At 47.3% G+C, this 12,593-nt stretch overlaps 1 protein-coding gene across 2 annotated transcripts in view; it reads right to left on the bottom strand.

Moving 5' to 3' along the window:
* Sh3pxd2b (SH3 and PX domains 2B) overlaps positions 1-12,593 on the bottom strand; it is a 61,185-nt gene that overhangs the window by 18,881 nt on the left and 29,711 nt on the right. For both annotated transcript variants that reach the window (XM_070021966.1, XM_070021967.1), the window contains exons 5-6: positions 6,835-6,926; positions 5,791-5,816 (exon numbers count right to left, since the gene is read on the bottom strand). In XM_070021966.1, coding sequence (XP_069878067.1) covers positions 5,791-5,816; positions 6,835-6,926 — 118 coding nt within the window. The remainder of the gene's footprint in view (positions 1-5,790; positions 5,817-6,834; positions 6,927-12,593) is intronic.

The following is a 12,593-nucleotide window of genomic DNA, read 5'->3' as shown; positions in this document are numbered from 1 at the left end:
CTGGGGAGGGCTGGAGTCCAGTGCGTGACAGGACAGCAGTACGCGTCTCACAGGGAGGAGAGGCCTTCAGGGGAAACCATTTCAGTCTTGAAGCAGAAAGCCATGTCAGGGCTGTGAAGGGGCAAATGACAAGATGAGATTTACATATTTAAAAGCAAACTGGCTGCCATGAGGAGAATGGAGAGAGCCCACGGTGAGCAAAGGAGAGCAGCAGTGGTGGAGGATGGCATGGGAGGGCCTCCTGGAAGCTTCCAGAACATACCGTGTAGTCAGTGTCCCCTAAACCTGGGTAGTCCTGGCTAAGGGCAAAGATACTCAGAATCCAGGTACTTTAAACTTAAGGAAGCATCTGTGCTGGCTGCTAGTGGCTAATGCCTGTAATGGTGACTACTGAGAAGGCCGAGATCTGAGGATGGTATATCGAAACCATCCCAGGTAGAAAAGCCCATGAGACTCTTTTTTTTTTTTTTGGGGGGGGGGTCCGGTCATGGGGCCTGAACTCTGGGCCTGGGCACTGTCCCTCAGCTCTTCAGCTCAAGGCTAGCACTCTACCACTTGAGCCACAGCGCCACTTCCGGCTTTTTTCTTTTTGCTTATGTGGTGCTGAGGAATCGAACCCAGGGCCTCTGGCATGCAAGGCCATGCTCTACCACTGAGCCACCTTCCCAGCCCCCCCATGAGACTCTTATCTCCAACTAACTACCAAAGAGCCAGAAGTGGAGCTGTGGTTAAAGTAGTAGAGTGATAGTCTTATGTGAAGCAGCTCAGGGACAGACCTCTGGCCCTGTTCAAGCCCAGCGACACTCGCCCCCAAAAAGAAGTGTCTGTGATTAGGCACCCAAAAAGGAGGCAGCTGGGCAACTGTTAGAACAGCAGACAGTGTGGAAGGAGGACGGCCCAGTACTGGCAGTCCTGGGCCCTGGTGCTACTGAGTAAGCACCTGATCACTGAGCTGTGTTCCTACACTCTCCGCAACCACTTGTAAGCTGTTGTACGGATTCTTCCTCATGGGCCGCAGGATTTGTGCAAGAGGCAGGTTTTCTGTCAGGGCCCATTTTACCATGTCCGATGCATCAGGGTCTGAGACTATGAGACACTTTGCAAGGGGGGTCTGTCCTGCCCTTCAAGTCTGCCCTCCATACTGGAGACAGGGTGAAAAGCCCAGAAACACAATGTCTAGGCATAAGGCTCTACTGTTCATGGCTTCCCAGTGTTCTCGGGTTCTCCACAGCTTGGGTTGTGTGATGGTTAATCTTAACTGTCAACTTGATTGGATTGAGAGCTGCCTAGGAGGCCAGTAAAGCACAATCTGAGTATTTCTGTGAAGGATCCCAAGGGCTCGGGTCTAATCAATGGATTCATCCCTGAGGGAGTCGTCCTATGTTGGCATTGCTGGCAGGCAGGGGGAGGTGGGGCTCACTGGGGAAGCAGGCTCCGGGAGGTCTTTGCTGGTGGTTACGTTTGGTCCTTCCTGCACCCTCTTTCTCTGTGCTCTGGCCATCGTGACATGAACCCTGCTATTATTAAGTGTTGTATCACTCCTGGACCACTGGAAGAAGCAAAGTTAAACTGCTGAAACAGCAATTGTGTTTCATTTTCTGCCACTTGCAGTCAAACCTAAATCATCTAGACACGGTAGGCCACTCTAGTTAGGAGCACTCTTGCTACTCCTTGTCAGGCATAACTTGTTCCTCTCTCTGAGAGCTCTGTTTTCTGCTCCCTCTGCACTGTGTCTTTCAGCCCTTCCTCTCTGCTCAAGTGACACCTCCCTGAACGTGAGTTCTACCTCACCAGTGTATGTATCTCTTGCTATAGTGTACTTTTTTTCTTACCAGTCCTGAAGCTTGAACTCTGGGCCTGGGTGCTGTCCCTGAGCTTCTTTTTTGCTCGAGGCTAGCAGTCTTCCACTTGAGACACAGTGCCACTTCTGGCGTTTTCTGTTTGTGCAGTACTGAGGAATCCAACCCAGGGCTTCAGGCATGCTAGGCAAGCACTCTACCACTAGGCCACATTTCCAGCCCTAGTGCTTTTTTTTTTTTTGTTGTTGTTGTTTTAAATGGATACTGTATATCTAACTTGTTTTGTTATTGCCTATTTTTCTATTATAGCACAGAAGCCTGATTCCAGCAGGGACTCTGTTTCCTGACTGCCACTGTATTCACTCTGTCAATCGCACAGTTCTATGAGCTCTTTATGTGCAGGATGTTAAGAATGTTTTTAAGCATTTTTAGTGTGAAGAAGGAGACTGGGGAAAAGACAGGTGACAGTAACAACAACAACTAATAATGATAATGATGATGATAATAATAATAGTGACGGAGACTGTGTTGCCTGTAAAGTGTGATGTTTACTACCTGCAATTTACTTTAGAGAAAGTGCTGGCCCATCCCTGGCCTAGATCTTGGAGGAATCTACTAAGGCTCAAGGGATATTTAAATAAAAGAACGAATATTTTAAAATTAGCTTCATAGAACTTTTTACCTTAGTTGGAATTAAGATGTCTTTCCTCACATTTTATTTTGCTCATACACCTGTCTTTCCTACAAGACTCTCATTTTTTCTTAATGCCTGGGGCTTGAATTCAGGGCCTAGGCACTGTCCCTGAGCTTATGTGCTCAAGACTAATACTCTACCACTTGAGCAACAGTAAGGATTACAGGTGTGAGCCACTGGTGCCAATATGCTTTTCACATCTTGTTTGCTTTGTTGTCCTTGAGACTCAAACACATAGGTGCTGGATAAATACCAGATAAATACTGCTGTGTTGTCTGTCTCGTTCACCTGGTACAGTCTGCATAGTGACTGAACAGAGGATGAATGCAGACTTTGGTAAACCCTGCTCCAGACAAAGCCCCTGGCCTCCTCCTGAAAATACCCAGTGCTGACAACTACCAATAGGCCTTGACCATCTACAGGCAACCAAAGACCCCTTCTCCTTTCTGGTCAGTAGGAATACCACCTTTGGTTTTGTGACGGTCCACTAAGACAGGTCACTCTGTCCAGTTTTAACAACTGACTGTGGCACAGTTATTCCCACAGTTATTTCCAGGATCCTGATGAATAGACTAGCCTGGTCAATTCTGCACCAATTCTCCTAATCCATCTGCCAAAAGAATTTGGCAAAAATTATGAGCAGAAACAGAAGCAGGGAGTTGTGAGGCCTGAAGCCAGGACTTGAGCAGGCAGGTGTAGGGATCAGGCCTCTGTCCAGCATAAGTTCACCTGGGTCTGTCACAAGGCTCAAGGCTGATACTTGCTCTAAGACTTGCTCTGAGTTTTTAAACTGCAGTTCTCTGCCACACAGTGGTCAGCGGTGAGCACAGAGTTCTTCCTTCCTTCCTTTCTCTCTTTTCCTTCCTTCCTTCCTTCCTTCCTTCCTTCCTTCCTTCCTTCCTTCCTTCCTTCCTTCCTTCCTTCCTTCCTTCCTTCCTTCCTTCCTCTTCTTCCAGAGTCAGTCATCTTTATTTTACTCAGCATATTCAAATTACCAAAACTGGTGAAAAAAAGAATCTGATTCTGTGTGGTCTAACCGGTGGTGCTTAGGTGTGTTTAGGCATCCTGTAGAGACCCCCGTTGTGGGGAATACACAGCCACGCCCTAGAGTGCATGGCAGTCACAGCAGCTCAAGGTCTGGGCAGGCAGCAGAGTTCTAGGTAGGCAGGGAGTATCATGTGGCTCAGAAGGAAATATGAAAGGAAGAGGTCTAGAGAAAGGGGATTTAGCAGTGGAAGGGTGGTTTTTATCGTTAAACAGTTAAAAATAGTCAAGTAGTATACTGCCTAACCTATCACAGGAATTGCCCATTTGTGTATTTTCTTTAAGATGGTATGTCAGCTGGGCACTGGTGGCTCACACCTGTATTCCTAGCTATTCAAGAAGCTGAGATCTGAGGATCGAAGTTCAAAGCCAGTCCAGGCAGAAAAGTCCATGAGACTCTTATCTCCAATAAACCACTAGAAAACTGGAAGTAGAGCTGTGGCTCAAGCGGTAGAGGGCTGGCCTTGAGCTGAAGATCTGAGGACAGTGCCCAGGCCCCGAGTTCAAGCCCCACGACCAACAACAACAACAAAAAAGGTGGTATGTGTTTAATTTTTAAAAAGACAAGTAGACAACAGTGGACTTTTCTGTCCAGAAATGTACTACATTGCCAGGCTTGCTGAAAGAATCCATAAACAAGGGCTATTTGAGTTATTTTAGTAAGTAAAGGGTAGAAAAACCAAGAACTCAAACGCTCTGTTAAATTGTGGTGAGAAAATTTTTTTTCTGCAGGCTGAGCAGAATTTGAGACCACACTGGCCAGTCTGCAAGACCAGCCAGTCACAAGCAAGCAATGCTGAGGGGAGGCAAACCTTTTCCAGAGCACAGGCATAGAAAGCTTAGGGTTCAAGTCTGCTAACCGTAAATCTCTTCACAATTCAATAAAGATGGCTAGTTCGAAAATCAAGTCCGTGCTCAAAGGTCAGATAAAAATAAGACTAAGGCCAGCATGAGTTTTTAGTCCAAATGGAAAAAAAAGATGCTATTTCCACCCAGCTGAACTATAAATAAATCTATGCCCCATCATTGCAGGTGATGATGTCAACATGGTTACCACAAATTAGAGCTGTGTCTCCCTTTCCAGACAAGTCCACTCATCAAGCCTGCTCCAACCAACACTTTTGTCTTCACAAACCAGAGCTGTCTCTTTCCTGTCTTCCTCCCTCCCACCCTCTTCTTCCAGGAACCCTGTGACCAGCCCAAGAGTAGCAGCTCTCCTTTATTCTTTTCTAAGAGACATGTAATTATTCCAGGACTCAGACTATTCACAGCACTAGAAGGATCCGATGGTCATCGCCAGTGCCCATTAACCAGAAAGAAGGGCTGCACATGCCAAGCAAACGCAAGCATCCATTCCAGATGCTGCATCTCAAGACAGAGAGCCAGCTCTTCTCACTTTCTTTCTTTTTGGTGCCTGTAAAGCTGCTCATGGCCCTGTCCCCAGGAAGCAGTCAAGCTACCAGAGCCAGGGAAACTGAAGTCACTTTTCTGCCATTTAAACAATGGCAGAAAAAAATAGCATCAGACAAGTGTGACCCTGGGCCAGACATCATTAGGAAGAAAGAGAGTTTCCTAATAAGAATAGGAAGAACAAGAACAAGAAGACATGAGGTGAACATGCATGGCAATGGATGAAGCACATTACTTATAACCTGGCTCCCTGAAGGAGCCACAGAGGAGGGACCAATGCTAAGGCTGTCTACCTACCCACCTACCCATCCACCCACCCACCCACCCACCCATCCATCCATCCATCCATCCATCCATCCATCCATCCATCCATCCATCCATCCATCCATCCATCCACTCATCTACCCATCCATCCACCCACCCACCCACCCATCCATCTATCCATCCATCCATCCATCCACCCAACCACCCACCCATCCATCCATCCACCCATCCCTCCTTCTACCCACCCACCCACTCACCCATCCATCCACCCCGTCCATTCACCCACCCACCCACCCATCCACCCATCCATCCATCCATCCATCCGTCTGTCCATCCGTCCATCCATCCCTCCATCCATCCGTCCGTCTGTCCATCCATCCATCCACCCACCCGTCCATCCATCCATCCATCCATCCATCCATCCATCCATCCATCCATCCATCCATCCATCCATCCACCCATCCATCCATCCATCCACATTATTGGGTCTCCAGGGTGGAACCTAGCACCTGGCATAGGGCAGATGCGGAGTAAGAATATTCAGAACACTGAAATGAAGAAAATGGAAAATATACTTACCAGATTTCTTTTTTCCAGTGTGCTCTCTATACAGGAAAGAAGGGTACAAGAGAAAGCAATGAGTCTTGCTATGAACTGACACAAGTCTTCCATTAGGAAACAGATGTCATCCAACGACTTTGTCAGTGACTTGAATGAAATTCAAGCCTACCCCAGGGATCTAGCCTTCTTAGAAAAGCTTCCTCTTAATTTTCTCTTAACCTGGTAAGTGCTCCAGCACACTGGCAATCATTCCCAGCCCCCAACTTTAACTTCTTGTGGTACTCCCTGACTTTTCCACAGTAGGGGTACCATCTTATGTTGCCATGAAAACATATGAAGTTTTAACTTCTCTATATCCTTGACCATTTGATGGTGGCCATTCTAATGGTGCAAATCTGTGGAATCTTTGTCTGGATTCATATTTCCTGTGGCAAATAAGATGAGGATCTTTTGTTATGTTTACTAGTCATTTGTGTTTCTTCTCTGGAGAAATGTATAATCTGATTTTCAGGTCTGGGTTGTACCCATCAGGTAGAAGGGTTTCACAGTGCCTTCAGGTGGGAGCAGGGAGCTTGACACCCTAAGAGGTTGAGAGGGCATTCTGAGTGTCAGCAGCCAGATGCCACCATGTCCTCACCTACACACTGGCCAGGAACGACCCCACAGTCCCCACTCAAGCCTTAACTTGAGTTTGTCAACCCCTTGGTGGTCGTCTTTGAAGTTTCATCACCCTCAAACCAACAAGTGGAGCTCAAATGAGACTTCTAGCCGTAGCTTGAGAGTTACCCAAAGGCCCTCACCAACCAGTCCTTTTTTCCTTCCTTCCTTCCTTCCTTCCTTCCTTCCTTTCTTTCTTCCTTCCTTCCTTCCTTCCTTGCTTCCTTGCCGTTCTGTCCTTCCTTCCATCTTTCCTTTTCTTAAAGACAGGGAAGTGACTCTAGGTGTACAGAAGTTATTCTTTAAAGGTACCCTGTTTGATTCTAGCTCCTTGTGAATCTGGCTGGACTGGAAGGAGGGAGGTTGGTAAGGGTTCCATCTGGGGAAGTCCACAGAGAAACTTACTCTTTGGGGGGATTCAGGTCCTCAGGCCTTGTCTCAAAGAACTGCAGCACCTCATCACACTGAGAAATATACGGAGGCAGCTGAATCAGGGCCTGGAAAAGAGAACTGGGTAAGTCCAAGGGAAAGAAAGGCATCAAAGATGCCACAACCAGTGTTACTCAAACTCAGGCAGACATCAGAGTCACTGGTGGCTTGATAAAACACAGATATGTCCAGGTACCAGTGGCTCACGCCTGTAATCCTAGCTACTCAGGAGGCTGAGATCTGAGGATCAGGGTTCAAAAGCCAGACTGGGCAGTAAAGTAAGTGAGACTCTTATCTCCAATAAACTACCCCCCAAAATAGCAGGAAGTGGAGCTGTGGCTCCTTGAGTGGTAGAGCCTTAGCCTTGAGCAAAAGAAGCTCAGGGATAGTGTTCAGGACCAGAGCTCAAGCCCAAAATACACCCAAACAAACAAACAAACAAAAACACAGATAGGGCCAGAGCCCAGAGTTTCCAATTCCAAAGGTCTATAAGGGGCCTGCAGGTGTGCATGGCTAATAATGCCCCCAGGTGAAGCTGATGTCACGGTTTCTGGCACACACACACACATGCTGAAGATGCATGTACACATTTGTATGAATCAGACGAAACTATACAATGTCATTTTGTAAAGTGACGTTTTCACTAACTTCACATAGTTTCATAATTTTTTTTTGATGCTAGTAAGGGGGAAAGGCCTGGGAATTGTCCCTTAGATTGTTTTGCTCAATGTCAGTGCTCTACCATTTGAGCCACACCCTCACTTCTGGCTTTCTACTTGTTAACTGGAAAGATAAGAGTCTCCTGGACCCCCTACTTGGGCTGGCTTTGAACTGTGTTCTGAATAGGTAGGATTACAGGCTTGAGCCACCAGCACCCAGCTATCTTGTTTTTTTAATAGCACACATTAGTTGTATTGTGTTCTGCTTTCACTGTTGTATTTCACTGTTCCATTGTCATCATGCAAATAAACTACATCAACCAAATCCACCCTCATCTATCCTCTTCATTAGCCTTCTCCTGTTCTGCTGGTCAGACTGGCTTCTCCCCCTCCTCCCCCTCTCCACTCCCCCTCCTCCCCGCTCCTCCCTGTCCCCCCTCCTGCCCTCTCCTCTACCTCCCTCCCTCCTCATTTCTTTTAGTTTGTAGTGGGGTTTCACTATATTTCAGGAGTTCAGAATAACTCTCTCGTTGTCTTCATACATTTACACTTAGAAACTGTTCACTCTCCACCTTTGTTTTTCTCTCTTCACCATTTCGTCCCCAGTAGAATGATATTGGATGCTGGGTGTTCACAGCACAGATGTGTCCTAGTTTAGGTGACTGGTTTCGAATGGTGAACATTCAGGTTGTTCCCACCACACGCACACATGCATGCAGCATCTGAAGCGTCACAGTGAAGACACTGATGGATAGCTTTGATGGAGGTTAACAAGGGGTCGGTATCCTAGTTGCCTACTAACTAGTTCCAGGGTAACCTGGCCTGCGGCCACCAGCTGGGTCGCAAGGCGCTAACAGTGTCTGCCAACAGGCTGGCCTGGGAATACATGGAGAAGGCACAAGGTGCAAGTACAAATTCGTGGAACCCTTTTATCTACAAAAGGTATTCATTCAATGGCTTAACAGGCATTTTCTTTGTGCCCAGCACTGCATTAGTTTCTGTGCCAAATCCAAGAGAAGTACAGAGTATATCCTAATCATTAAAGGATTTTAAACTAAGATGTGGCTAAACCACTCCGTTTTACAAATATCTACTTAAGCCCCACTGGGTCCTAGGCCTGGAAGGTGGGAACTCTGATCTGAGTGTGGTAAAGCCTTTTCAGGTCCACCTTTCTTTACCAACATAGCAAGAGTACATTACTTAAATAGCACAGACCATAAGCCAGCCTATCAGGACCTGCTACTTTCTCACATGTCCTGTTTTCTTGTTATGCTGGGCCTGAGTCTGGGGGGAGGAGATATGCTTTGTACTTTCTGTCTGATAGCTAACTACCTTAAAACTGATCTGACATTCAACCCCAGATGTTGCACAATCCTGGAGGAACACTGGCCTTGGGAAGACCAGTAGAAAGCTGACTAGAGGCTTCTAATGTTGCACCTTTTAGAGGGTTTATGGCCATATATATTATTCCCTTCCCCCTCTCCCTCTCCCCCCCCCTCTATATATATTACCTCTTTAGACATTTTCCAGTGCGCAGTTCAGTGGTATTAATACATCCCATCTATCCTAGAGGTCTTTCCATCTCACAGAACAGAAATTCTGTTTCAATCAAACACTACATTCTCTGGCCCATCAGTCTTCTTTCTGTCCTTATGAACTTCCTGTCTAAGTGGAACCATATAGTATTTGTCTCTTTGTGTCTACATAAAATATTTTACCATTTTCAAGGGTTATGTGTGTTGTAGCAGTGTCAGAATTTCTTTAGGTGGAAATACATACCATTGTGTGTATGGACCACATTCTGTTCATCCATTTGTCCATCCATGGACTCTACTTGCTTTGGGGGGAGTGGGAAGTGCTAGGGGTCAGACCTGAGGCTCTGCACATGCATGGTACTGGGTCATGTCCAAGCCCTTGCACACTGTGAGCCAGGCTCTCCCCTTAGGACAGACAGACCCCTTCCCTCTGTGGAAGGCTGCAAGGAATGGCACCCGGGTAGGTGGGAGGACGGTTCCAGAGGTCGGCCGTCCTTGGCTCTGCAGGGTGTTGAGCCACAGGGGTCGTTGGTGTCTATTTTTTAGCTAGGCAGTGGCTCCTGTCCCTTGCCAGTTCTCAGGACTGGGCTGGGCTGGGCTGAGGCAGAGCAGCAGCAGGAGAGGGTGGGCACTGTCTTTCCCACCTTTCATCTGATTCTTTTTTTTTTTTTGGTTTTGGACAGTGAGTGGCCGTTCTTCTCCCAGGACAAGCCATTGTCTTGAGCCTCCTGTGGGTCTCTCTCTTTCTTCTGAATCCTACAGCTCTTGTATCTCCAACCATGTCACGAAGGAGGTGGCCATAGCTGCTTGGTATGCAAAGCCCTCCCCAGAACTCAGTAACAATGCTCCTTGACCTTGGTTCATCACTCGATGACTCCTAAGTGGCATTATCTGTGTCTCTTCAAGGAATTCTGCAAGTGCTGGCCTGTTTTGGAGGTGGGGAAATGGGAGGCTGTGATAGGTAACTTGGACTAGAGAGCCAACATAGGCTGATTCAAATCTCCACGGAAGTCGGAATGGCAGTAGCTCTTCTTCCTCCCTCCCTACACAGTGCTGGGCAAACCCCGGACATCAGGTCAGAAGGTGCTGGCTGGATACATTAGCGTGAGGCGGAGGTCTGGACCTAGTCACGGGGCCCTGCAGAGGACAGTGGGGACATGAGGGCCATGAGCCGCTGGAGGGTGGAGGTCTGGACCTAGTCACGGGGCCCTGCAGAGGACAGTGGGGACATGAGGGCCATGAGCCGCTGGAGGGTGGAGGTCTGGACCTAGTCACGGGGCCCTGCAGAGGACAGTGGGGACATGAGGGCCATGAGCCGCTGGAGGGTGGAGGTCTGGACCTAGTCACGGGGCCCTGCAGAGGACAGTGGGGACATGAGGGCCATGAGCCGCTGGAGGGTGGTCTTCCTCTTGAGGGACAGGCATCCTCCTTGATGAAGAGGAAAAAGGCTCCAGACCGGCCAGCAAAGGAAAGCTCACTGGAAACCTCCCCACAATGCCAACTTCTCTTCCTAGCTTAGGCAAAGGCTAAACCTAAGCCTCGAACCATAAGATACGTTCCACCTAAAAGGCAGTGCTGCATTCTCTGAAGTTGCCGCCATTCCAAAGGGAACAGGCCTGGCCTGAGAAACGATTCTGCCTTTGGAACACCCCAGGACTGTCTTGGAATCCCAGTAGTGCCAAGTACCACACAAACAGATCTAGCTGAACTCAGTTCCATTACAGAAGGGATTCTGGCCCTTTGGACCAGAATTTAAAGTATTGATATAAGGCCAGACAGAACCAGTTGGCTGTTCCTTCCTTCCTTGCTATGTGATTCTGAACAAGCTCCACATCTGTGAGCCTCAGTCTGCTCATCTGTAAAATGGAAACACCATGTTTCTCAGATGGCTATGTTATAGAGTGAAGAAATGGCTACAAGGTTTTCTTTAAATCCTGTATCAGCTGATCGACAAACACCAGCTCCTTTAGCTCTTAGTACTGGATGCACTAATGGCAGTAATACAAGGCTTTAAATGTGGCGAGATGATTCTGGTAACTCACAGTGTCTTGGGAGAAAGTTTATTTTCCTCTGTTATCTTTGAATCCTCTTTCACTTTAGGAAGAATGTCTTCACGAGGTGACAGGTTTCTAACTTGCTTCCTGAGAGCAGGGCCTGGCTCTGTGGATCCGCAAAGGAGCAAGCACAGCAGCTTGCTGTGTTTAAACCATTCTCCTGTTGTTGTTTCATTGCATTTTGTCCCTTTCATGAAACAAGATTTCTATTACGACTGAAATATAGTTCTTTTCCCCTAAAACATGTTATTTTTGGTGCCCGTTTGCCAATGGGACACCCTTCTGCACAGAAGTAAATTTTGCCTTTCTGACACACACACACACACACACACACACACACACACACACACACACACACACACACACACACACACACACACACACACACACACACTCACTCACTCACTCCAAAAATGTTATTTTTTAACAAGCTTAAAAAGCCAGTTAAAGAAAACATTAACATTCAGGTAGTGACAAATAACAAAACTCTGGGAGGGAGGTCTCCACTATCTGGAGTGTGATAAACACTGCTATTATAGTACATATGGTTTTCTTAAACACACAGCACTGGCATACATACCCACACATGCATGTCTGTGTTAGAGCTAAACCCCAATGATGGGTAGTCAAGATGTGAAGTTCCTTCCTTGGGAACAAAGATCTTGGCAGGCTGGGCGCCTGTGGATCACACCTGTCATCCTAGCTACTCAGGAGGCTGAGATCTGAGGATTGCGGTTCAAAGCCAGCCCGGGCAAGGAAAGTCCGTGAGACTCCCATCTCCAATAAACCACCAGAAAACCGGAAGTGGTGCTGTGGCTCAAGTGGTAGAGTGCTTGCCTTGAGCTGAAGAGCTGAGGGACAGCGCCCAGGCTGTCCCTCACAACCGACAAAAAAAAAAAAAAAAGATCTTTGCAGGTGCAGGCCTGTGGTATGAATTGGATATTGTTTCTTTCTTCAATACTCATATTGAAATGTGACTGCCATTCTAGCAGTATTGGGACAGAGGGCCTGTGGGGGCTATGTAAGTCAAGAGGGAAGAATGGATTAAGGTCTGTCTGTCCTTGTGCCAATACCATGCTGTGTTAGTTACTGAAAATTTATAGATCTAGTAGAGTACAAAGTTTATCATTGTAATATACACCAGGTTTGGTAGCACTTGTCTATCTATACCTATTGGAAATGATCGATTTCTACTTTTTTTTGGTTGGTCATGTGGCTTGAACTCTGGGCCTGGGTGCTGTCCCTCAGCTCTTCAGCACAAGGATAGCGCTCTACTACTTGAGCCACAGCGCCACTTCCAGTTTTCTGGTGGTTATTTGGAGATAAGAATCTCATAGACTTTCCTGCCCAGGCTGGCTTTGAACCATGATCTTCAGATGTCAGCCTCCTGAGTACCTAGGATTACAGGCATTAGCTACCGGCGCCAGCGATTTCTACTTTTAAAAAATAAGCTGCCGGGCGCTGGTGGCTCACGCCTGTAATCCTAG

Source organism: Dipodomys merriami, unplaced genomic scaffold (genome assembly GCF_024711535.1).
Source record: "Dipodomys merriami isolate MVZ:Mamm:240054 unplaced genomic scaffold, mDipMer1.0.p SCAF_1491, whole genome shotgun sequence".
Taxonomy (NCBI): Eukaryota; Metazoa; Chordata; class Mammalia; order Rodentia; family Heteromyidae; genus Dipodomys; species Dipodomys merriami.
The sequence above is the reverse complement of the archived record's forward strand: the minus strand, read 5'-3'. Positions and strand labels throughout refer to the sequence as shown.